This window comes from Pseudorasbora parva, chromosome 1 (genome assembly GCF_024679245.1).
Source record: "Pseudorasbora parva isolate DD20220531a chromosome 1, ASM2467924v1, whole genome shotgun sequence".
Classification (NCBI taxonomy): Eukaryota; Metazoa; Chordata; class Actinopteri; order Cypriniformes; family Gobionidae; genus Pseudorasbora; species Pseudorasbora parva.
Genome location: NC_090172.1, coordinates 9,044,050 through 9,069,645, shown reverse-complemented (window position 1 = coordinate 9,069,645; position 25,596 = coordinate 9,044,050). Strand labels below are relative to the sequence as shown.

The window sequence follows — 25,596 nt, the reverse complement described above, 5'->3', positions numbered from 1 at the left end:
TTAAAGGTCATTTCTGGTTCCTTCAGTTCTGATCTGCATTTGCAAGTGTCAATGAAATATATATTTATATATGTCATATGTTGAAGAATATATTGTATATTTGCTATTATAAAGTATTGTTTTTATATATAACTATTTTACAAATACACACAACCAAATATTCCACCTATAATTCTTTTATTATATGTAAATCTATTATAAATTATATTTAACAAGTGTCTGTTTGGCACACTTGTTGCTTACTTGTCATGTCAGAATTACTACTACTAATATTAAATTATTAAATTATTTGCATTATTGCATAAGCAATGTAGGTTGCACAAGAAAAATATACAGTACAAACATATTTTCTGACCTTAAAATTATAACTGGATTTATTAATATAAGACAACAAGGAAAACTTCTCAGTGTTCAGTGTCTTGGAGCTCCAAGTTACTGGGAGTTATGTATCATATAAGTGCTTAATGATACAGCTATTTGACTACTGTTACCGTGAAATATTACTGAAAAAAACATTTGAAACTACATAAAAAAAGCCTAATTCACTTATCTATTTCAATATTACTCATGTACTTTCAAACATTTATTCCTGTAAAACAGAGCCCTGTGCACAACATGCAGAAAAATTGCATCAACGGTTATTAATAAAATGTTCTTTGTAGCCAATTAGTAAAAATGTGAGAACATTGTAGCCTATTAATTAGTTCTTATTTGAAAATCTAAGAAACTAATAAGTAGGCAAAAGCCCCAGGACACACCAAACCAACCTCTTGTTGGCTGCGTTTAGCTCAAAAAGCTGTGCTTGAACTAAAAGCGACTGTCAACTAGCGCATGTCTTTTGCGGCTGCATCTAAGTAAATATCTGTCTATATCAGCAGGTATCAATAGTCTATTTTTAACATTCAACAAGGGAAACTAAAACTAGGACTGCAGATGTACAAACTGTTCACAAAGTAGCACTTACCATTTTGAATATCAATCATGCTGATCACGTTCTTCATTCCAGTCTCCTCATGTTATTATGGAAATATTTGTGCATTCGAATGTTTAGGGAAGATGGCCTAAAATTATAACAGCCTCCTGTCTTTAAGGTCTTCTTTGCTCGCTCATCATTTTCACTTTTATTCTCAGCAAAAAACCCTTCCATCTGTATTTTTCCTGATTAGATTCGTGTTTTCCTGTAAGGATTCTTACCGGCTGACATACAGCTTGTCTTTTTGTGTGTAGGTTAAATGGCCTCCGCTGTGTTAAAAGTGAAACTCTGGAGCCTGTAAAACATCTCACCCAGCTAGACCTGAGAGACAACCAGTTGACCTCTCTAGACCTGAGCGCGGCCTGCAGTCTGGAGACGCTGCAGTGTCAGCGAAACCTGCTGGGATCCCTGACGCTGAGCGGCTTCACTCTGCGCACACTCCACGCAAACAACAACCGTGAGAACAAATAGAAAATATTCGACATCAAAAGATTTACAGACATTTTCATTTATATTATCGTAATCACTATTACTTGTCATAGGTCTGACCACGGTGAACATCTACCCTGTTCCCAGCCAACTAACACATATGGACCTATCATGGTAAGCATTTGATAAACTGACATATTTATTCTGTACCAAGCGGCAACCCCCTGCAGTTTCTCTTGAAGACAATACAGAAGTGACTTAAACTGCAATTCAACGACTGGCCGCTAGGGACCAATCCAGAAGGGAGCAGAATCTCATGGAGCCCCATGTTAAAATGCCCAACTTTACAGCATAACAAAAAACATGTTTACAGCCTGGTACAAATTGTGGATTTGGTCTATATATCTAATTTTGCCCTTCATGAAAACTGAGGGGGGTGAATTTCATTTGTTTTCATTTGTTTACATTATATAAAGCCTTAAAGTTCTGCATAATTAAGGGCGTGGCTACTTTGAGTGACAGGTGGATAGCCATTTGTCATCACCTCACCTCGGCTCCGCCCACGTCCCGCCTCTTTGCCTATTGTCAGTTAACCGGGAGTGATGTGCTGATAAAATGGCAACGGCCAGCTCGACCCTACTTTATGCTTCAAAACTGCTTTTCAGATTCGTATCAGTGACGTCACAAACACTACGGCATAATTTTTTACAGTCTATGTTCTGTACACACCATATTCTAATCAGTTGCAAAACTGTGTTTTTCTCTCCAGACTAAAAGTGAAAATTGCTTCACAAACTAAGCAACAACATTTTTGACCAATAATATTTCACAAGGACCTAAACATGTATTTTTGTTTGTGGTTGCTGATAGTTAATTGTATTTACATACATAACACCATAACCTCAACATTTTTACATAATGAGCAATAGTATCAGTAATAACAATGTGTAATCACAAATATCTCTATAAGTTAATTATATATTATTTATTCACTTGTTGTTTAGTAGTACAACTCTGTACTAGTGTTGCTATGGTCGAATAAAACTATAAAACCAATTGGGATACACTCCATTTTAACAGTGTAAAGTACTGAGTAATTTTAATTAACAAAATTCATTTATTATAAGGTTAGGGTTTATTTTAGGGTTAGGTGCATGTAATTATGCATAATTTACTATTATTACCAGTTTTGGGGGTAACGCATTACAAGTAACACAAGTAATCAGATAACTTTTTTTCAAGTAAATGAGTAAAGTACTTTTAATTTTACAACAAAATATCAGTTACTTTTTAAAAATAAATAAAGCAAATGACTTGTTTCCCATTTATTAACTGAATGCTGTCCTGTCCCTATATTAAGAGACATCATGAATATGTGTAGAGGTGTTGTGTGTGCTTTATAAACGTGATGGTTATTGTAGTTCTAGACCAGTGGTTCCCAAACTTGGGTACGTGAGGTGAAAGAGGGGGTACACAAACAGAGTTTTGACATTCATTTAAAGCCATAAAATGTATCCTTTTGCCACTAGATATCGCTTATTAAAAACAAAGGCATAGCTTGATGACGCCTTGATTTTGCGTGTTTTTATTGTCACAGTCAACGCTCCCGCTTCTTCTGTTCATGCGTATGTGGGATAAAGCAGTGCTGAGTGTGTTGAAAGTCATATTATAACGTTACTCTGTGCGTTCGCTCGGCAGCTACAATGAGACACCAGTTGCACACTGCAGTGAGTTAGAGCGATAGGCATGGTAAAACAGTGTAGCAAAACATGAACGCTAGGGCAAAACATGAACGCCAGGGCAAAACATGAACGCCAGGGCAAAACATGAACGCCAGGGCAAAACATGAACGCTAGGGCAAAACATGAACGCTACGGCAAAACATGAACGCTACGGCAAAACATGAACGCCAGGGCAAAACATGAAGCAAATGTAACCTCTTTTTTGCTGCTTTATATAAATAAGATATAGGTAGGTCTAAATCTGTGTGATCACTTATGTCCAGCCCTAAAACTTGTATAAGTTGTATCTTGTCAGTGTTTATTTAAAAACTTGAAATTAAGCAGAATATGCGATAATAAATATTGAATTGATGAGTTGTCAATACAATATATAACAGCACAATTTATAGGGTATGATTTTACTCCAAAATATTGACACAAAATTATAACCTCAAATGCACACTTCACTGCCAGGAGTTCAGTTGTTTCTGTGAATTGCAGCAATCCATTTGCTTCTCTTTTCTGTAGTCTTCAGCAGTCTGGAAAAATATACCTCAGATTTCTTGTCAAATCTATGTGTAAAGTCAACCTCAAAGCTCTTTCCCATTTTAGACGTGCTTTTTGTGGCATTCACGCTGTAAACCAATGCTGCCGTTTACCAATGCTTTTTGCCACTCAGTGGGCGTAACCGCAGAGACTCCGACCGACGGTGACATCACACACATACCCTCTATACGATAAATAATACTAAAATAACAATGCCCTTTACTTATTAGTGTACTTGCACTACAGCATGAACATTGTAATGTTTATCAGCCCATTTACAAGAGGCTCATTGCGCCGCAGTCACGTCCTTTACCCCGCACACTCTTGTACATTGCTAATGCTCTCATGTAATTAGCCTAAAGTTAATTCACTTCCCTCCTGCAGGAATCTCCTGGAATACCTGCCAGACTGGGTGTGTGACAGCAGGAAGATTGAGGTGCTGGACGTCTCCCATAATCTGCTGTCTGAGCTCCCGGCCAGGTGCGCGCATTTGCGTTTGTGTGTGTGTGTGTATGTGTTCAGACCCTCATGAACTGCATTTGCGTCTTCCATCTAAAAAGAAACTGTCCTGCTGCTCCGCCATTTCAGTATCATAATGTCAGCATTTTGTACTTATTTATTCAACAAAAATTGCCCGTTTGATTTGAATGATGTCGGTTAAGCGATTATGTGTCTGGCCAGACGGTGGATCTGAATAGAAATGGGACAGCGTTCATCAGCAGACGCTTGACGAGGCCACTCTGCTGTCTCAAAGCAAAGTGATGTAAACGCCAAGCAGATGAAAGTACCATTTCCCAGCTAATTCCACATTAACATTCAGTCATTTGCATCTGAAAGAGCTAAAAGCCGTGCACAAATGAGATAATATGTGGCTTGAAGTTTGTGTCCCATTTGAGACTGTGGGTGTTGCACTCTTTGCCGTGCATGAAAATGCTGTGTTAGTATTTTAAAAGAATAGTTCATCTTAGTTCATCTTAAAGGAGAATTCTGTCTCCATAAACGGTCATTGCATGGTTATATTTTCCTTATATTATGCTTGTCAAGCTCCAAAAAGCGAAACTTCAGCTGTAGATCTCAAATAGTAGTAGTAGTAGTACTTTATTGTTCAGCCTAAGCTGAAAATTGATCTTTGGTCTCGCCACACAATCACAGAACAATTTACAGTACACAACATCCAATAAATACATCTAACAATACAATACATCTACAATGACAAAATTAAAATATTCACATTTCTTATTATTCATTATTCAAAAGACTTATTGCGTTTGTAGAAGAAATATCATTCTTCATTGCAAAGTTGATCTAGGGTGCCAGTTTTTGGTTACAACAAATACAAGAACCTAATGTAAAACCAGGTTGAATTATATTTTATAGAAACAATAAGGTGTAAATAATATTTTTAATAGAATTTAAGTGAATAACTAATTACGTGTGAATGTTCCTCACACAATACTATTGTTTGGCTTCAGAAGACTTTATTTCACACTGAATTATTACAACAGTAATACTTCTTTATTTTGTAAAAAAAATCTATATATTTTCTAGTACAGTTTTTATTATTATTATTATTATTATTTTGTAGTCATTGATATCATAAAAGTTTTGGATAACTTTTACAGCCCTGCAAACAAGCTCAGCAAACCTCCGGTAACTTATGTATGTATGTAAATAATACTCTTACATGTTTCTTGAGCAGCAAATCATCATATTAGGATGATTTCTTAGAGGATCATGTGACGCTGAAGACTGGAGGAATGATGCTGAAAATTCAGCTTTGCCGCCACAGGAATAAATGATATTTTAAATGTAAATGGTAAATGGACTGCATTTATATAGCGCTTTTAACAGACCCTATGGCCATCCAAAGCGCTTTACATTTTTGCCTCACATTCACCCATTCACACACCGATGGCGATGTCAGCCATGTAAGGCACCATCCAACTCGTCGGGGGCAGCTGGGGTTGGGTGTCCTGCTCATGGACCCCTCGACACTTGGTCAGGTGGAACCGGGGATCGAACCACCAACCTTCCGGTTTATAGACAACCTACAAGAACCACTGAGCCACTGCCGCCCCGTATTCAGAAAACATTTATTTAACATTTTAATAATATTTCACAATAAAATAAATGCAACCTTGGTGAGCATAAGAGACAACTTCTAAAAACATTAAAACAGAATGAAGCAATGATGAATAAATAATGGTAGAACTTCAATTATTGTACAAACTATCCCTGTAAAGGTGTCTTGGCATTTTTTTGAGTTTCTTTCCTTATTCAAGCCTGAATATGTTTACAGTGTCAGACAGTGTTTTGTCTTTTGATGTCTCTCATCTTGTTCTTTCTCTATCCCTCCTTGCTGTCAGACTTCTTAGCAGTCTGAGTCTGCGTAAACTGCTGGCTGGCAACAATCGGTTGGAAAGACTGGCTGACCTGCTGGACCACATCCCACTGGAAACACTCGACCTGCAGCACAACAAGTTGCGAGAACTGCCAGAGAGCTTCTTCTACAAGGCCTTAAAGTAGGTCACTCCCTCCTTCTGTCCTCTCTCTGTTCCTCTTATTCTCCGGGCTGTTACACACACACACACACACACACACACACACACACACACACACACACACACACACACACACTCTCACTCACTCTCTCTCTCTCTCTCTCTCTCTCTCTCTCTCTCTCTCTCTCTCTCTCTCTCTCTCTCTCTCTGTTTTTCCTCTTTTTCTTGAAATGTCTTCATGTGACAGGTGCAGTGCACGCTGCAGCTGCGCCTCTCTCTGCTCTGTGGACCTTTAGCCCTGCTGCTTGAGCTCTTTATTAGACCTCCTAGCCTTTTACAGGAACTTATCAAACCAGGGCCCTCATTTATCGACAGTGCGTAGAAAAGGTTCTATATTTGTCCTACGAATGAAATTTAGAATGTGCCTAGATACAAGAAAATATGAATTTTTAAACGTGCACACACAGTTGTTACTTACACGAGTAAGCAATCATTGTAAATAAATCCCACATTCGTAATCAGCATTCGAAAACGCCTCCAATGAACCATATATGGTGACGCTTGCCTTTAAAAAACACGTGATTGTTTTTTCCTCACTGCAAAAATGCCAATGACATTTACCAACAACAAATTTGCATCACAAATGATTAGCACCTTAACCGAATGAAACCCTTTTCTATTTACATCATTACATTTTTTACATCATTACTTTTATGGCTCCAATTATGTTTGGGAATCTGGCGATGGCACAAAAGCCCCATTTTATTTCAGCTTTTTGAGGATTTCTGTAAGGTAACTGGATGTAGGTCAAAGAAAATAATTGCACCCATCATTTGTAACAGCTGTCTTTTATAGGGTTTGACATAAATGATGCATCGTGTTAATACTAAAAAATTATAAATTGAGTGTTTTATAATTAAAGGAAACACAGGACATATGTGGATTGCTTAATGCATACTGTGACACACTTAAATGCTTTTTATGCGTAGTGTCGCTATTGTAGTGTCACTAGATTCTCTGTGTAAGCATGCTCAGAGGTGTGCTTATATTTATACACATTTCTACATATAAGTGCAAGTTGGTAGATCCCACAATTTTCGTGAAACTGTTCTTATGCCCTCACTACGCACAAATCTGTGGGTACACACTGTTGATAAATGAGGGCCCAGGGAATTCTCTGGAAACTGCTCTTTGGAAATAATAATCACTAAATATATTTTCTATGGAAGATATATATACGTGTTGCAGAGTTGCAGAATCTACTAATAAAAAGTGAAGCGTCCAAATACATTTTAAGTTACTTAATTAGGCAGCATAATTTTAATTAGATATCAGATCATGTTATTTATAATTTAATCAGAGCTGTAGATATCAGACTCATGAAAAAAGAAATTAAAGGGTTAGTTCACTCAAAAATGAAACCGCTCCCATAATTTACTCACCCTCAAGCCATCCTAGGCGTATATGACTTTTTTTTTTCTTTCAGTCACACACGATCACAGTTATATTAAATAATATCCTGGCTCTTCCCTGCTTTGTAATGGCTTTGAATAGTGTCCATCCATCATCAGAAGTAATCCACATGGCTCCAGTGGGCTAATAAATCCCTTCTGAAGCGAAGCGATGGGTTTTTGTAAGAAAGAGATCTATATTTTAAACTTTATAACTATAATCACTGGCTTCTGGCAACGACTGTACACGTGTTCTTGAGAGAATCCGGTGATCAGTGCTGAAAGCCAGTGATTATGGTTAATAAAGTTTTAAATATGCATATTTTTCTTACAAAAACCCATCGTTTCACTTCAGAAGGTTGAAGTATACGTTGGGCTTAATATGCCCACCATATTGCGTAATTCAGATTCTAAATGAATAAAAATGACGATTCGGTCAATAATTTAAGCAGTGGCTATATGCATTAGTTAAAAATAGCAATAGATGCTATATTATTTACACTAAGTGAAAGTATAGCGATAGATTCTATTACACCATATCAAAATAGCAAAAATGTAAATAGTGTAAATAGTAGTTAGATGCTATCTATATTTATAAATGGTGGCAGATACTATTTGTACTTGACCAGATGAATATCAGTTTTGTTGTACATTAAACAGTATGAAATAATATTTCAGAGTGTAAATGGTTATATTTATTACAATTATTAAATGATTGCTGCCCTATTGGGACAATAAAGCCCTCCCTACACCTACTCCTAACCATAACTGATAAACACTTTATTATTATTAAACTCACGTTGGACAATTTAATTCAAATTTTTGGAATATTATCTTAATTTTTGCCTTAAATGCATTTACATTTACAGTAATTTACATTAAACGCCTTTCTGGTCTGATATGTAATGGGGGAAAGGGGAGTAAAGTGAGTTGGTCGGGTTGGGTCGATTTGCATCCTAATTTTCGCCACATGCCTCACCCCTACACTCCTGTTGACAATCCGGTAATTTTGTCTGGCCCAACCAGATATCAGTGGGCGGAGTTAGTGTAAATGGCCTCTACCAATAAGGCATTTTTTTTTGCACCTAGTCTAAATAGACACTCTGATAATCTAAATGTACCCTAACATTCACAGTCAGAATTTGTCAGAAAATATGCAATTACCTAGCCTGACAAGCCAGACCCACATCAAGATGTTTGGTCTGGAAACTCACCATAGACAGGGCTCAATCCGAGGGGCGGGATAAACGGTTGTCTTTCAAACTCCCTCTGCACGCGATAGGATAGCGCTACAACCAACCAGAACAACGAAGGTGAAACAGAGCTTGTTGACAGATTAAACTTTTGCCGTATCCGGTCGGCAAAACTCAGAACACATCTTCCCTTCTTAAGAATGACATCAGTGCCGTTCTTTTCTCAGAGAAAAGCTTAACTCCAAGTCTTCCAGAGTCGCGGGCTCACGGCCAAAGCTGATTCGAAAGATCGCCGTTCGCCAGTTTCTGTGTTTACTAGAAGCATGCAAAGCACAACTCGGCCCTCATTATGTTAAGCCCCGCCCACCGACTCTATAACCGATGTGATTGGCCCAACCAGAGATGGGCTTTTAACAGCTCAGAAGTGTATTGAGAGTTGCTGTGGGGTGTAACAGAAAACTAATATAACTAATAGTGTTACATATTACTGTTGCCAGGCAGTTAATATTACTTTTGAAAGGAGTTATGAATGAAATATTTTTAAGTTAAGAGCCAAACACTGTATTTGGCACAGTGTAAGTACATGTGCTGTGCATAGAGTAACTGACATGCTTCTACATAGACTCTCGTGGATATATAAAGGAGGATATGGCTCAATGAGACACAGTAATATGAGCCAGAACAGCCCGCAGCTCTTCCATTTCCTGTGGGTTAATTTATTTGTCAGCCATTAAGCATCTCTAATGTTGAAAGATAAACTGAATCTCTAAGGCTTTGCTTGTATCCAAGATTATGGTTTATAAACAATGCTGTTTAAATTAAGAAGAAAAAAACTATATTCACCAAATTGCTTTTCCTTTTTCTTCTTGTCTACTAGTTTAAAGTATCTGAATGTGTCTGCCAATGCACTGGAGACAATCCCGCCGAGCAGCCAATCAGAGGAGAGCCTCAGCACCCTGCAGGAGCTCTATCTCACAGGAAACAACCTGAATGAGAACTGTGCTGCTCTACTGGTGGGACATCAGAACCTGCGGGTCTTGCATATGGCTTATAACCAGCTGCTGTCCTTCCCTGCTAGGTACCTATACTTCACTGACACTGATATACTTCCATCTACATCACTCAAGAAAGATCGATGATTATATCTGTGTAAATCACCCTTATATTTTCAGCAAGCTCAGTAAGCTGGAGGTCCTGGAGGAGTTGAATCTGAGTGGGAACAAGCTGAAAGCGATCCCCTCCACTGTGTCCAGCTGCAAGAGACTGCACACCCTCATCGCCCACTCCAACCATATCAGCGTGTTCCCAGAGGTCCTCAACCTCCCAGAGATCAAGGTCAGTGTGCGTTTGGGTGACATATGATGACCAGGGCATGTGAAAGCCTGCCCATAAATATTGTAAGGATATTAAGGTCAACCACACAATCAACAGGTGGCAGTGACAAACAGAAAGCAGAAAAAAGATTCCAATGTAATCCAATTTTAAATGCATGGATAGATAACTGCAGTAATTTAGGTTACAAAAACAAGTTTATTAAGTATCATGCATTTTTATAAAGATGATTTAATGCCTGATATGAAAATTTGTGAGTAAAACTACAACTTTAAAATGTAACTTACATAGACAGACACACTGCACTTTATGTTGATTTACTGTAACTGTTACTGATCCCTCTTCACACTGATTGTTTTTGTATGCATATATCTTTTGTATCTTTCATCTAAAGTATTCTTTGGTATAAGTTTTATTGCACAGTACACACACACACACACACACACACACACACACACGCACATATATATATATATAAAATGTACATATAAATGTGGTCAGATGTATTGGCACCCCAGGTAATAAATATGATCAAGTCCCCCTGGTATGCTAAACCTAAATATGGATGGTAGTATACTTCAAATATATTTTATTCATAAAATAATTCTAGGGGTGCCAATTATTGTGGCCAATAAATGTGATCCCCCTATATTTGTTTCTTTAATGTTTTAGAAAGGCAGCATTTAGTTGATCAAAAGCAGAGCAAAATCAGTAGCATTGCTAAATATTAATGCAATTTGAAAGAACTGTTTTCTATTGTAATATATTTTTATTATAAAAATTTGGCAAAGCAGAATTTTCAGCAGCCACATGATGATTCATTTAAATGCTAAATCTAAATTTAAATAGTGAGAATATGAAAATTAGTGATGCTAGTGATGAACTTTTAAACCTACATTTCTCTCAATGATTTAGATGGAACATTTATATTTGTTAGATTCAATATTGATATTTTTTTAGATATAAGGTTTATGTATTATTTAGAATTTTATTGTGATTTGTATTTATTAAAAAAATGGGAAAAAAATTGAGACCACTTAACATTGATTTCTCAATGTTAAGGGGTGTCTCTTAACTTTTTCCAGAGCTATATATATATATATATATATATATATATATATATATATATATATATATATATATATATATATATATATATATAAATAACTTAAGTCTGACAAAATTGAATAGTTCCCCCCCAAATCAAACAAAATGTTGTTTGTTGTGGCCTGCCGTTTATTACGCACAAATATTTTAAATTCACCGTTTTGCATGAAGTATTCGTCTGCTCTTTGTGTAGTTGGTAGATGTGAGCTGTAATGAGCAGACGGAAATCCTGTTGCCGGACTCTCTGCCTTCCACACTGCAAGAACTGGACCTGACCGGCAACAGTAGCCTCATGTTAGAGCATAAAACGCTCAACCTCTTCAGGTGAGGTGCTACAAACAGCAGTCCTCCAGACCTGTCTACACTCATTATGCAGCTGATGAACTCAGACCCAGGTGGTTAATTGCTCTTCGTCTTTATCTCCCCCACATGTCTCTCTCCTTCTCTCTTCCAGTCACATAAGTACACTGAAGCTGGACCAGAAGCCAGCCGTGACAGCAGGAGACGCACAGGGCACCTCTACCCTGTGGGATCATGGTTACGCTGAGATGTGTGGTCAAAGAAACAAGTGAGCAACACCTGGAGACATGAGAGTCAAAGATTAGGAAAGAATGAGTGTGTTTGGTTAAAGGAAGCTCCAGAATACCATATATTATAGATTGAGGATATATTGGCTGCAGTAAAACTTTAGGGTAGCCAACATGATGTTTAATGAATTATTGGTTTATTTCAAATATTAAGCTTCAAAACTCAAGACTTGCTACATATATAATTCATATTACTAGGGATGTGCAGAGTAATCAGAATTATGCATGATGTGACTTTTTGCTGAATTCTAAAGCCAGTAACAAATCTAGTGAGTTATGAGTTATGTCTGCTACAGACTGTCCAATTTAAGATCATTACACATCCCACTGTATGACATGGATCTAATAAATGTGTGTACAACATGAATGTAGACTGTACAATGACACCTATTGAATAGAAGGCTATGTTGCAAGTTCAGCCCCTTTCACACTGCGATTCCGGCAAATACACGGATAATGCCACCGGGCATTTGTTCCCGGGCCGCTAGATTTGGTCCATTCACACTGCCAGCGAAATACCGTAATATGTGCGCTTTCACACACAACCCGTAACGGTCCCGGGTCGAGTTGACACGTGACATCCGGATGTGACGTATAATGGCGAGCGATCTCAGCTTCAGCGCGGATAGTAAGGAGCTCCGTGGTCTCGACTTGTGTCCAGTTTGCACACATTTCTGCTTGTTTAATTTTAGTTTCTTTTGTATACGAACACACTGCGTTTAAAACACCGACTAGCTCTTCTGGCACTGCAGGGTTGTATTATTGAAAAAACAAGCTCTAGGAGTCGCACAATAACTACGTACACGTTGCGGCATTAGTTTCGGCTTTTGTTCACACAGCTCGTCCCGGGTCGAATCCCGCAATATTAATAGGTCCCCGATCCGGGTCAAATCCGGTAATCAATCCCGGGACGTGGTTGCTTTCACACAAAAGACGACCCGGCAATGTTCCGGGAATATTGCGGGTCCGACGTGCAGTGTGAAAGGGGCTTTAGTATAGAAGAATAAAACATCATCAGCATGCGCTAGTGGTAAACTAATAGAGCAAGATGAATTGCACTTTGGCAACTGTGGTTTTTAAATGCGGTGCAAAAAAGAGGGGGAAAGCGAAAGAGAATATTGGAAACGGTCATGGCTAGGGAAAAGAGGCCAGCTTGTCATGCCAAATTTGCAAATGGAACTTGAAATAAGTAGTTAATTTTTAGCACCATGTCGCGTTGATCAATGCACCATTTTATGTTGCATTTAAATTTGCAGGAGATTTGGCAACCAGGGGGCAGGACGCAGCAGGGAGGCTGGTTTAAATGCAGAACGCTTCCCATAGGCTTAATGAGCTTGTTTCTACATGTTTAATGTGACATCAGTGTGCTTGGCTCCCCCTGCGAAGGGCATTACCTCCGCAGTTTCAAAGCAGTCAGTCTCAAATATCGCATCCTCTCTCGGCACTCTATATCCACCAAGGGGGGCCACTTTTGTGTGTTTGTCAGGGAGATTAAGTTTGTGTATGTACCTATATAGGTGTATCCATTACCAGTCAATTAAATGTTTGTAATGGGATATAGTTCACATTGTAGCATTTTACTTGGGTGTTGTTTTTATGAAGAGCATTTGCTCCATTGAAATCTTGTGTTTTACCTTCAGGTTGTGTGTGTCTGTGCTGGCTGTGGATCGCTTCGGGGACAGTCCAGAGGCTGCTTATGGGATTTTTGATGGTGACCGTAATGAGGAAGTTTCCAGGTTACTGCAGTGCACCATGGGAGATGTACTGGCAGAGGAAATACAGCACTCCAGTGTGGATAGTGTATACATGTGCAACACTTTCCTTGCCTCTCATAGGTGTGTTTTGCACACACATTTTTTGATTAAGCATGATTTGATTAAGCTTTCTTTTTTCATACATTTTGCATGTTTAAACTTGCTTGTACAATAATTGGTAACACTTGATAGCATGTCACTTAGTATGAATTGTGTTTATTTCTATTCTAAGTAATAAACACATATTATTACATAGCTCTCTTGAATACTTGATTCTGATTGGTCAGACATGACATGTTGGTTCCCAAGTTGCCCCACTTGTAATCACGGCTTGTTGTTCATGTGTGTAAATACAACTTAAACGCACCATAGTTCACAAAGAGCTTTTTAGCTATATGAATAATAAAATCATTTATTTTTGCTGTTGTGGATTTTTGCAGGAAACTTGGCATGGCAGGCCAGAAACTAGGTGCCTCTGCTCTGCTCTGTTACATCCATCATGAGTCCTCTGAATCTGGCAGCTACTTCAGCCTCACTGTGGCCAACGTAGGCACCTGCCAGGCTGTACTGTGTCGTGATGGGCAACCTCTTGCCCTCTCGAAAGTTTTCAGCCTGGAACAGAGCGCTGAGGAGATGGAGCGTGTCAAACTGGCTAAAGCTATTATCACTGAGGTATTGACTCTTTCTCAGTTCATGCACGCAGTTCATAACTGGCTGATACTTCATTTCCATGAATTAGAGATAAAAGCGTATTTGTATCTTTAATCATTTGGCTCTTTTGTGCTGTAGGATAACAAGGTGAGTGGGGTGACATGCTGCTCACGGTTACTTGGCTGTTCCTACCTGTTTCCTTGGGTGATTCCCAAACCCTGGGTGCACACAGAGCCTTTGTGTTCCCAGGATGAGTTCCTGATCCTAGGAAACAAAGCACTCTTCCAGAAGGTTTCCTACCAGGAGGCAGTGAGCACTGTGCTAGCTGTCAGAGACCCTCGCGCTGCTGCCAAAAAGCTCTGCACGCTGGCACAGAGCTATGGGTGCCGGGATAATGTCGGAGCAGTAGTGGTGGCTTTGCATATAGCAGAAGACAGCTGTACTTGCGAGCATCCTCTCTTGACCACAGAAGCCAGAGGACCACCTGCCCCGACGCCTTTACCGAATTCTGTCTCCCCTGGTGACCCAGCCACACCATCATCAAGCAGCGGCATCGCCTCTGAGTTCAACAGTGAGATGTCTGCCTCAGAAGTGGGCAGCGAGGCTGGGTCCACGGCCTCGGACGAGCACCCCTCTTCGGGACCTACAGCTCGTCCGGAGCGTCGCTGTAGTCTGCATCCCGCTGCTACCTTGTGTAACACAGGGCCGCTGGCAATCCTGGGGCCAGGGGCGCACCCCGCTCTGTTCCAGCGACAGCCCTCCAGTGCCACCTTTTCCAGCAACCAGTCAGACAATGGCCTTGACAGCGACGATGAGGCACCTTTAGAAGGTGTCATCTCAAACGGGAGTAAGCTAGAGGTGGAGGTGGACATTCACTGCTGTGCTTTTCAGCTGCGCTCTGGACCCCCCGAAAGTCCCAAGGACCTGGACGGCCGCCACGATTTGAGGGGCTCCGACTATCACAACAGCAAAATGCGTCGGCAAAACAGTGTTGTGGTTTCTGCCACCAACGGATGCCTACTGGCTGTGTGTGGGCGAGAGATCTCCGATCTGAAGAAGTCTCCTTCCACCTCCAGCCTCTTCGGGAAGAAGCTCTCTAATGGCTCAGTAGTGGCTCTGGAGGATAGCCACAACATCATTGAAGTAGCACTCGAGGCCCCCAAAAAGAAATCGGGATATTTTGCCGCACCAGCCCAGCAAGACCCGGAAGACCAGTTAATTATACCACCTAGTCTGGAGCAGGATGTGCGCGAGCAGCTGAGAGGCCAGAGCCCTGTGGTCCCTGGGCCACCGCCTCCTTCAACACCGCCCTCAGCAAGAGACCCCAACTGGGACCATCCTCAACCCACCGTCCCCGGTCTCCACCCCACCACCGTCCTGCAACAGGATGTCTATGACACAGCTCTATAGTGGGTGCAAGCAGACCGCACCATTGGAGCATCTCCGCATCATAGTGCCACATCAAAGAGGCTAGCACGCACTTCCTGCCTTTGAGATATTCCAGTTCTTATTTAGCACCGTCATCACGTGTGGGTCCCTGCATGTGCATTCTTGGGCTGGTCTGCGGTGGTGTAGCCACCTCCGAGTTGTAGACCGGAAGATTGGAAAGGGGTGCAAATGTCAGGACCGATGAAATCATGAAGATTGAGGTCTTTGATTGAGGAAATACATGGGCTATTCCTGACCAAAAACCACAGCATGGAGCTGGAGTACCTCATCATCACCATGCGTGATTTCATTTTCGACATTTGCCCTTTATATCAAAGGTCACAGGCTTAAGTAGGCTTCAATGATCACATTTGCCTTCTGGTGGAAAGATACTATCAGCTAAACTGAGACCAAAAGATGAGAAAAGTGCCTCTTGACGATGGTGAGGTTCTGAGAGCCTTTACTGTTCTGGTGTACGTGCAGTTTTGTTCTCCTACCTTCCCATAGTGGCAAATAGTCAGTAATTTGCACTTTTAAAGTCCGTGAGGAATATTTCAGAGGTTCAAAAGGATCTCTTCCCCATCCGACCTGCTGGAAACATCCCGCTGCATTTCATGGAAAAGATTATTTGTTGTGAAAAGACCAGAGCTTTCGCCACCTCCCCTGATCTCCTCACTTGTATGCATACGGGATCTCCCAGACAAAGCCATGGGGGTCTCTGGAACACTCTGCACAATAGAAGAGTACAATAAACCCAACTTAACATTCAAGCCCTGACAGATCTACCTGGAGAGGGAATCAGTCTAGCGATGGAGGTCAGAGTGAGATGGAGACAAAAACCTCTATTTCTTAGTACATCCAATACTCAGTGAAAGCATTGTCACACCTTTATGGCTAAGGTCAATTAGGGAGCAGAAAGATCTCACAACCCTGTCTGAAATCATAACTTGAGCTGTCTCGGGTTGTTTAGAGTACTTGAAGTTTCGAGTGTGCCATGACTACATCACAGAGCTCATACTAAAAAGCCTCGAGCCATGAAAATGTCATTGGGTCTTTGTAGTAATGTGGTTTTGCTGTTGATCTGAGTGAGTTTGGGATATTTCTCATCTCGTTATCAAGGAAAAAAAGTGAACAGCTGACTTTTTTTTTTTTTTGTATGAGAGGTACAAGGCATATGATATCATGTATTGTCTGGTGTGTGTGTGTGCTCTTATTTTAGCCATGCATGGCACATATAAGGAAACATGCTGGTTAGTTTTTGTTTTATTTTAATAAGGGGACCAGAGGACAAATAAGTATTATTGCATATTGGTTCATTTGAGTTTGTAATTGCCACAATCACAGTATTATGGAATTCTGTGCAGTAAAACTGTGCCCGTGGTTTGAGGAGACATCTAGTGGTGTTTATTGGAAACAACAAAGGGTTTTTTTCCAGGGTTTTCCCGGCAAGTTACAATTAGGGAAAAATCAAGTGCAAAACCCACTATTAATAGTTAGATATTACATTTTGTGACATTATCTGAAGCCCACTTTTTATTTTTTCTAATTTTAGGACATCAGTTGTATTAAATTATTTATAATTGATTAGGTGCACTCTCATTCATTCATTAGTCTTTACACATATTCAAATGAAGAAGTCTCATCTCATAATTTTTTTTTTGTTGCATTGTCATGATATATATATATATTTTTGTAGATCATCCATGAAATGTTCAAACCCGAAAATATGCGCAAGTATGTGTATGCTCAGATATTATATTTAAGCCATTTCATCTCAAGATTCAGAAGATTAATTTTGTCAATTATGTCCGTTACGGTGAACATTTTGAGCGTTTTTAACTATTATTAATCATGGTCAGCTGGTAAAAGTTTGTGCCAAACTTGCATACCGATTTGTGTTATATGCTGTGAGAAAAGGCCACCATGTAACTAATCTGGATCCCTATATTTAACATCCAGGAAGATTTTGAATTGACCTTTTACTGCCATTAACTTGTTTGTGGTGTTAACTATAATTGCCTACAGGCCTAAAACTGTAGCTCTTGTGCCAAAAAAATGTAGTGGTGGTGTTTTGAAGGTAGGAAAGTTATTCTGAGTATTTCATCCGTCCCTCGGGTGCTACTGAGAAAGCTGAAGCCAGTGGTATGGATGCAGCAAGCCCTGCATGACTCATAGGAAAGGGGTTTTTTTTCTGTCAGGGTCTTAATACAGGCTTCCCTTCAAACTTTTCTTTAGCTTTTATATTCCGATTACCTTTTCTTTTTTTTCTGCTGCAAATTGATACCTAGACTCCCTAAATAATTTAGAGCTGTATGCTTAAGTGCATCAAGTATTGTTGTACAATCATATTAAGTAAAAGGGTTTTACACTGTATAAGCACTTTGTACGTAGCTCAGAGAATCTATACACAGACATATTTAAGAATTGCATTTGCGCTATTTGTTGAAATGCATACTAGGCCTTTTTCAGAAAGTAGGTATTTGTTTCTTTTATAACCCCTAAAATATGTCATTTCTTATGTTTGGTTGAGAGGAGAGATGTGGTTATTGAGGTACAACAGGCTGATTCATACTGTGCTAAGAGGCTGAGTTCAAGCATTTGACGGCTTGCTTTGTTAGCAAGATGTAGTCTAACTCTGTTATTCGCTATATATATAGAACCATTTCATCCCCTGCAGTGCTTTAACATTTTAAAGAAAAAGAAATAGAAAGTAATTTTTCAAACAAATGTCATGGATACAGCAAATCATGCTGCTTTTGACAGCACCTTAGACCTTCTATAGCCCTACAACACGATGCATATCTGCATCATACTTAAAAATGATATATGCAACAATCATACATGTCTAATTAGATTATAAATCTGAAATTATTAATAGGACCTGGAAAATCCATAAATATGTGTGTGTCTGTGGGTGTCAAGTGAAGTGCTCTGTTGTGAAATAGTTCTTTCTTCAGCCTATAGGAAACTAAGCTAGCCGCTTAGGGGTCGTTTACACGACACTGTTTTCAACTAAAAACGGAAAACTTTTTATACGTTTTGGGAGTTTGTTTACACGACACCGGCGTTTTTGGGGCCTGAAAACGGGTTTCAAAGTGCAAGTTACATGAATTCAGTCTATATGCGTGTATAGTGTTTCTTTACAAAGTGATATACGCTAACTAAATAGCCTATAGAGGCGAAAAATGCGAAGGAAAAACGTTTCCGTTTTTAGTACATCATTGTCATGTAAACTTACCCTTAGATCCCTTAAACATTTGTTCCCTGTTCTCCTGGCCAAAACAGGCTGAGGTGAAACTGAGCATATTTTTGAAAATATTAGCCAAATGCAATTTTTCCTGAGTTATATTCAAATAGCCATAGAGTTTATCCATCCATTAAATGGAAGGTGGTGATTCTTAAAGGGATAGTTCATCCAAAAATGAAAATTCTGTAATCATTTACTCTCCCTCATGTCGTTCCAAACATATGTATGATTATCTTGTTTTTTGTTGTTTTTTTTTTAAAGAACGTTGGTAACCAGTTTTTGTTACATTGACTTCCATTGTATGGACAAAAACACTTTCTTAAAATATTTTACAGGTTTGGAATAACATTAGGCAGAGTAATGACAGCAGAATTTCCATTGTAAGGTGATCCGTTTCTTTACAGGAAGAACACAAAGCACAGAACATCCCCACTCACATTAAATATTCTGAATTTTTTATTATTATTATATTTTAACTTTATAGGACATTTGGGGGTTCTAACATTTTATCCTGGAGCATGAATGATTTTTTTAAATGCGATTGCCAGGGTGACTGTATGGCAGGTTGTTAGTGATGTCTTAGTTAGGCATTGCACTAGAAAATGATCTGTTTATTCAAGCTGAACATAAAACTTAAGATAGCTTTTTTTCCGTTTTTTAGCACATTGATTTTATAACTCTTGTGGGAACACTGATGCAAAACATAAGGAACGTTTTACAATGCTAAGTTATTTAGAAGATACAAATATGATCACACAAGATATTTTGGATGTAAAAACTTTTGAGAAACGTTCTTCTATCCCAGCTAGATTACAAGTAAGTTAAACCATTAGGGTTATTCCAACAAAAAGTGTAAACATTCTGGATTTTTATTATTTTTGTGTGTGCTTTGTCTCAATAACCAATGGTGTGAGCTTGGGGGTGTGGCTATTTGTTTGTCTGACCATTGACAGATGGGGGAGTGTTAAAGAAACTTGACTGAAAACAGTGATCATATTTGCACTTACATTAGGTAGCGCCAGTTCACAGAAATGTCTTGACTTAATTCTTTGCCTAATTCAACAATACAGGTATGCTTCTGCGTTTCCAAGTTTTGACATCGACCTCCAGTGAGGTTATCTGAAACGTACTTCATCCTCTTTATTTTTAACAAAGAAAGCATTTGTTTGAAGTCAGTTTGTAAATTTGTGTAGTGTGAGAGTTGCTGTTGGTGCATGAATTGTGTGACTGTGGTTTTACCCTGACAGAGATTATATTTTCTTTCAAATTGCAAAATGCATCTTTATCTGGCATATTCATTGACATTTTTGCACATAATCATGGTTCGTTCTGGACAGACGAGGGTTAAAGTGAAGTTCCTGTTGTTTAACATGTGACCAAAGCTTGATCTTGTCATAATTTATGTACATTTTGTTTTTAAGAGATGCTTTAATATTTCCTCTCAATGCCAAGAAGCTGAGGTTTATTTTTGTACTTCATTGTTTCATGCAAATTTATAGGTCCTCCAGTGCAGAATCTAGGATTTAAAGGGTTAGTTCACCCAAAAATGAAAATTCTGTCATTACTCACCCTCATGTCGTTCCAAACCCGTAAGACTTTTGTTCGTCTTCCAAACACGAGTGCAGATGTTTTTGATGAAATCCGAGAGCTTTTTGTCCCTCCCCAAATACCATTTTGACGCTTCAAAAAGTTCATAAAGAGAAATCCCTATGAATTGAGTGGTTTAGTCCAAATCGTCTGAAGAGACATGATCGCTTTATATGATGAACAGATTCAATTTAGGCTTTTATTCACATATAAACATTTATCAACTTACACATTAGCTGTGGTAAACGGGAGCTCAAGCATGTTCGCTTGGTGAAACCAATAAGGTTCATTTTCATGTTACTCAGCACGTTTGAGCTTCTGAAAAACAGTGAGGTTCATTCTGGTGTTACGCAGCACGTTTGAGCTTCTGAAGAACCAATGAGGTTCATTCTCGTGTTACTCAGCACGTTTGAGCTTCTGAAGAAACAATGAGGTTCATTCTCGAGTTACGCAGCACGTTTGAGCTTCAGTAAGAACCAATGAGGTTCATTCTCGTGTTACGCAGCACGTTTGAGCTTCTGAAGAACCAATGAGGTTCATTCTCATGTTACGCAGCACGTTTGAGCTTCTGAAGAACCAATGAGGTTCATTCTCATGTTACGCAGCACGTTTGAGCTTCAGCAAGAACCAATGAGGCTCATTTGTGTATTGTGCAGCCCATTTGATCTTCAGTAAGAACCAATGAGGTTCATTCTTGTGTTACGCAGCACGTTTGAGCTTCTGAAGAACCAATGAGGTTCATTCTGGTGTTAAGCACCACGTTTGAGCTTCTGCAAGAACCAATGAGGTTCATTCTCATTTTACGCACCACGTTTGAGCTTCTGAAGAACCAATGAGGTTCATTCTGGTGTTACGCAGCACGTTTGAGCTTCTGAAGAACCAATGAGGTTCATTCTGGTGTTAAGCACCACGTTTGAGCTTCTGCAAGAACCAATGAGGTTCATTCTCATGTTACGCACCACGTTTGAGCTTCTGAAGAACCAATGAGGTTCATTCTGGTGTTATGCAGCATGTGTGAGCTTCTGAAGAGCAATGAGGCTCATTCGTGTATTGTGCAGCAGATTTGAGCTTTGGCAAGAACCAATCAGATTTGTTTTCGCACATCAAGCAGTTTCGGTTGAGCTTCTGTTTATGTTCGCTGATCAATGACCGCTCGATTCATGTGGATTGAACCCATTAGATATCCAGAGGACATCCAGATGATTTATATGACCTTTTTGAAGTGTCAAAACACCAGTTGCGCTGCTGTCAATGGAGGGACAGAAAGCATCTCAGATTTCATCAAAAAGATCTTCCTTTGTGTTCTGAAGATGAACAAAAGTCTTACAGGTTTGGAACGACATGAGTGTGGGAAATTAATGACCGAATCTCCATTTTTGGGTGAACTATCTCTTTAAAGGTTCTATGGTATACTGTCACCCATCAAGGTACTATCTTTGAAGATACTAATTATTCATGTATTTAATGTGAGAAGCATGCCCTATATAAATGAATATAAATATATAATATAAAGACTATATTATCATGTGATTATTTGTATAAAATATTAACTTTTGTTTATAAGAAATTGTTTTAATATCTGAAGCATAATGTATATTATATTTTTAAGTTTCTATTTTAGCATGCAGTATACTGCTGAATATTTTCATTGTGTTAAATTATTTAATTGTTTTCAGTTTAAGAGACCATTTGAGTTGTTTTACTGATTTAGTAAAAGGACTAAACGCGAGCACTTTTGCTGTCTGTCAGCTAGGACTGTACTTCTTGGGATTTTTAGAGCGAGTGCTGGCTCATCGTTTCATTTCAGATGCTGCTATGCTTAGTTTTGAGCAGAAAGCTGTATTTTTAATTAACTTTTCAGCCAAGTAGCAATAAAATTTTTACTGTGAAACATGCGTCATTGATCTTCTTTATCAGACGTATTTGCACATTTGTCTCAAGAAAATACTTTAATATCAAATATAGTCTGTATAATGCACATATAAAGAGAAGAAAAACAAATGATTCAGTTTAATGTTACATTACAAACTGTGAGCTTTGTCTCATTTGCAACAAAGGTAGATAATTAACTAATATGCAGTATTATGTAGATTTCATTGTGTAATTCAACTCTTATTTTGTTAATTTATTTTATAATAGATCATCATTTAATTGATCAGTCTTTGGTGATTATATGAAGAAAAAAAGTAATGTTAACACTTTAAATAAAGCCTTTATGCATATTGCATCATAAAGATAGTCATACTGTACATTATAACATGTTATACCTTTAATAAATAATTGTAACCAAATTTTCCATGTTGCATCTCAAATTGGTGTTGTCATGTGTTTTAATGCATTATATTTTCTATATAAGGTGTCTTCAATGAATAGATAAGTATTATAATGTATTATAACTGGTTACAACTATTTATGAGACCATAGGTGCATTACAAGGCATTAAAATTGCATGATATATAAAGGCTTTCAGCAAATTGCTACAATTTTTTTTTATATAAAAGTATAAACATTTGCTAAAGTCTTTTATAAAAAAAGTAAAAGCATAAAATTGAAAAAAATAAATATCCTTCTGGCATTGTAAAAATAATAAACTACATAGGCGCAAGATTTCCTGTGCTTCCCACATTCATGAAATGGCGTTATACTCAGAGGTTGTCGTCTCCTGACGGCCTCTGCTTCATCTTCCGCACTCTCATGAAGGCTCTGATGGCCAACACTGCACTTATGGGGAAAATAATAATCCCCAGAACACCGAACAACCCTCCCGCTATGTCTGCCCCATTGAGATTGCACTCAAATCCTCTGTGACCTTTGCTGCTGTACATAGCTTCTCTCTCTTTACAGATGGAGTTGTTGTAGATCTCCTGCAGCTTTATGAAGTAGAAAGCGAGAGCAGGAATAAAACCAAGACCAATGAGCACATCCAACAGGGCTTCAGCCAGCAGCAGAGGGGGGAAGCGGTAGGGCATGCGAAACACTCCGAGGGCCAGCATGGCACAAGCACAAAGCATCAATGCCCCGCCGCATGCCATGCTGTAGACGTAAGGGGGCAGTTTGAGTTGGTAGAATTGGTCGTCGAGCTGCTGGACCTTCTGTGCCTCTGCTCCAGTGAATGCGTTGGCTCCTCCATAATAGTACTGGTACAGACCGCCTAAGCTGGCGATATCCCTATACCGGCCGGAGTTGCTATGGTTCACTCCAGCACAGATGACAATCAACAAGCTTAGGGAGAATTCCATGGCCTGACAGATGCCTACACGACATATTCACATTAAAATGTATTTCATAAATACTGTTTGGGGTCAATATGTTTTTTTTAAAAGGAAATGAATAGTTTTATTCAACAAATGTGATAAAAATGTATAATCTTATTTTCTTCCATGTAACAAAGCAATTCATTACTTTTAAATTGACAACAAAATATCCAAGTTACTTTTCCCATTTATTGATTGGCAGCTCTCCTGTCCCCATGTTGAGAGAAATCATGAGTAAGTGCAGAGGTGTTGTGTTATGTGTAAATATGATGCTTATTGTAGTTAAATGTGAGCAGGCATTTATTCATCTCATTTGCACAACTAAAAAAAATAAAGAGATTCAGTATTCCTCAAAATGAATAAAACTTGTAAAAATGCAAACTATTAAGCAAAATTGCAATAATCAAAATGTTGAATACATAATTTATATATTTAATCTCACTTTATTAACCAATGTCTTTGCTGTTTAACCACACTAATAATGAGCCTAGCCCATTATTTTCCATATAAAAAAAGTTACCTCTGCTTGTTGTAATATATCTTAGGTTGTACAGTGCCCCTTTATGATGATGTGGACTGTCATCATAGTATGAAGATGACGTCTCTGTGTAACTGGGCCTGTTGAAAATATTAAAACAAACAGAAAGTCACAGAACATGCACGGTTTTGCATGTTTCAGAACACAGGAGAGAAAGAGCACATCAAAATCATTCCTTACACTCTCAGACTTTGATGACGGGTGGCCTCGTAAACACGGGGGTCTCTCTGTGTGTCAGCATCTCTTTGTTTCTCTCTGTGGTTTCGGGATCTGTCGTCTCCATCCGGCGTTCTTCTGTCCTCTCTGTATCTCCTGTCCTGTCTGTGCTCGCGTCCCCCTTCATCACTCCTGTCTCGACTAGAGTAGTCTTTGTCCCTTGTGTGATGGTGCCGGCTTGATTCTGGCATTGCCTAAGAAACGAGAACCCAGCAAACAAATTTATTACAAGATAAACCTAGTGGGAACAGTGATTTGCAATGTTTCTAAAAAGCTAAAAAAAACAGTTTTCTTGTTATGATTAGAAGGTCATTTCAAAGTTTATGATACTGTTAGTAGCCTACAAAAGTCTCATAACCTTAGTTATTTTAACTCACAATATAAAATTATTTGAACTATATAACATTAATCAAGTACTAATAACATCATCATAATTATCTGAGGGTTTTCTCTTAACATTATGAAAATGTTCAAGTAAAAACATCATAAAGATGTTCCAAATAACGTTCTTATAAGAACGTTTCTCTCAACGTCATTAAAACGCATAAAAGTTATTATCATCATGTTTTAAGAACGGCTTAGCTTAACGTTTACAACCTATACAAAACATTAGTGAAAGCTGTTAGCTGGGGAGATAGGCAGTCTATTTCACAAATTTCATGTGTTTTAAACTATACATGTTCACGAGTAGCCTATATAAAACCAACAATCGGTAATTCTCGGAAAACAATCAGTGTTTCATTATCAATTAACTGATGTTGACAAGCTGGTTGTGGTTTTATATATTTATTCAATCTCTCTCTCAATCGTATTAGACGGACCTTCTTTTATCAAGTAAAATAAACGTTTTGCCTTGTCTCTCCGTATAAGTTGGTCTAATTTCCTGGATCAAATCGCCAAATTAAATCGTAGTAGGTCTACGTAACGGAAATCTTACACGTAACTCAATAATAAAACAAATAAAACGCCGGAGCCTACCTTTTACCAAAATGAACGAAACAAGCAGTGATTTATCTGAGTTTCGTTCAGTTCTCTTGTGTTATTGTCGCGGAGCTGCACACCTGTTAAACCTGTCTGACTG

The 25,596-nt window shown here is 38.6% G+C and overlaps 2 protein-coding genes across 2 annotated transcripts in view; one reads left to right on the top strand and one right to left on the bottom strand.

The window, feature by feature from the left end:
• Positions 1–20,023, top strand: part of phlpp2 (PH domain and leucine rich repeat protein phosphatase 2) — a 97,749-nt gene extending 77,726 nt beyond the window's left edge. Inside the window, exons 9-19 of the mRNA XM_067417300.1 lie at positions 1,228–1,430; positions 1,516–1,576; positions 4,054–4,149; positions 6,036–6,191; positions 9,692–9,892; positions 9,987–10,149; positions 11,447–11,577; positions 11,708–11,821; positions 13,481–13,675; positions 14,035–14,266; positions 14,384–20,023. Of these exons, the coding sequence (XP_067273401.1) occupies positions 1,228–1,430; positions 1,516–1,576; positions 4,054–4,149; positions 6,036–6,191; positions 9,692–9,892; positions 9,987–10,149; positions 11,447–11,577; positions 11,708–11,821; positions 13,481–13,675; positions 14,035–14,266; positions 14,384–15,655 (2,824 nt within the window). The 3' untranslated portion in view covers positions 15,656–20,023. The remainder of the gene's footprint in view (positions 1–1,227; positions 1,431–1,515; positions 1,577–4,053; positions 4,150–6,035; positions 6,192–9,691; positions 9,893–9,986; positions 10,150–11,446; positions 11,578–11,707; positions 11,822–13,480; positions 13,676–14,034; positions 14,267–14,383) is intronic.
• Positions 20,024–20,167: 144 nt separating this feature from the next.
• Positions 20,168–25,596, bottom strand: marveld3 (MARVEL domain containing 3). Its single transcript, XM_067417434.1, has 4 exons — positions 25,494–25,596; positions 24,480–24,709; positions 24,282–24,379; positions 20,168–23,760 (listed from the first exon to the last, which is right to left on the bottom strand). Exons 2-4 carry the CDS (start codon positions 24,704–24,706, stop codon positions 23,153–23,155), a joined length of 933 nt encoding a protein of 310 aa, XP_067273535.1. The 5' UTR covers positions 24,707–24,709; positions 25,494–25,596; the 3' UTR covers positions 20,168–23,152.

Coding starts and splice junctions, on each gene's coding strand:
- marveld3 (XM_067417434.1), bottom strand. CDS start 24,706: ATGCCAGAATCAAGCCGGCACCATCACACAAGGGACAAAGACTACTCT. Junction 24,380..24,479: donor CGTCATCAAAGTCTGAGAGT/GTAAGGAATGAT, acceptor TATTTTCAACAG/GCCCAGTTACACAGAGACGT. Junction 23,761..24,281: donor ATATATTACAACAAGCAGAG/GTAACTTTTTTT, acceptor TATGTCGTGTAG/GCATCTGTCAGGCCATGGAA.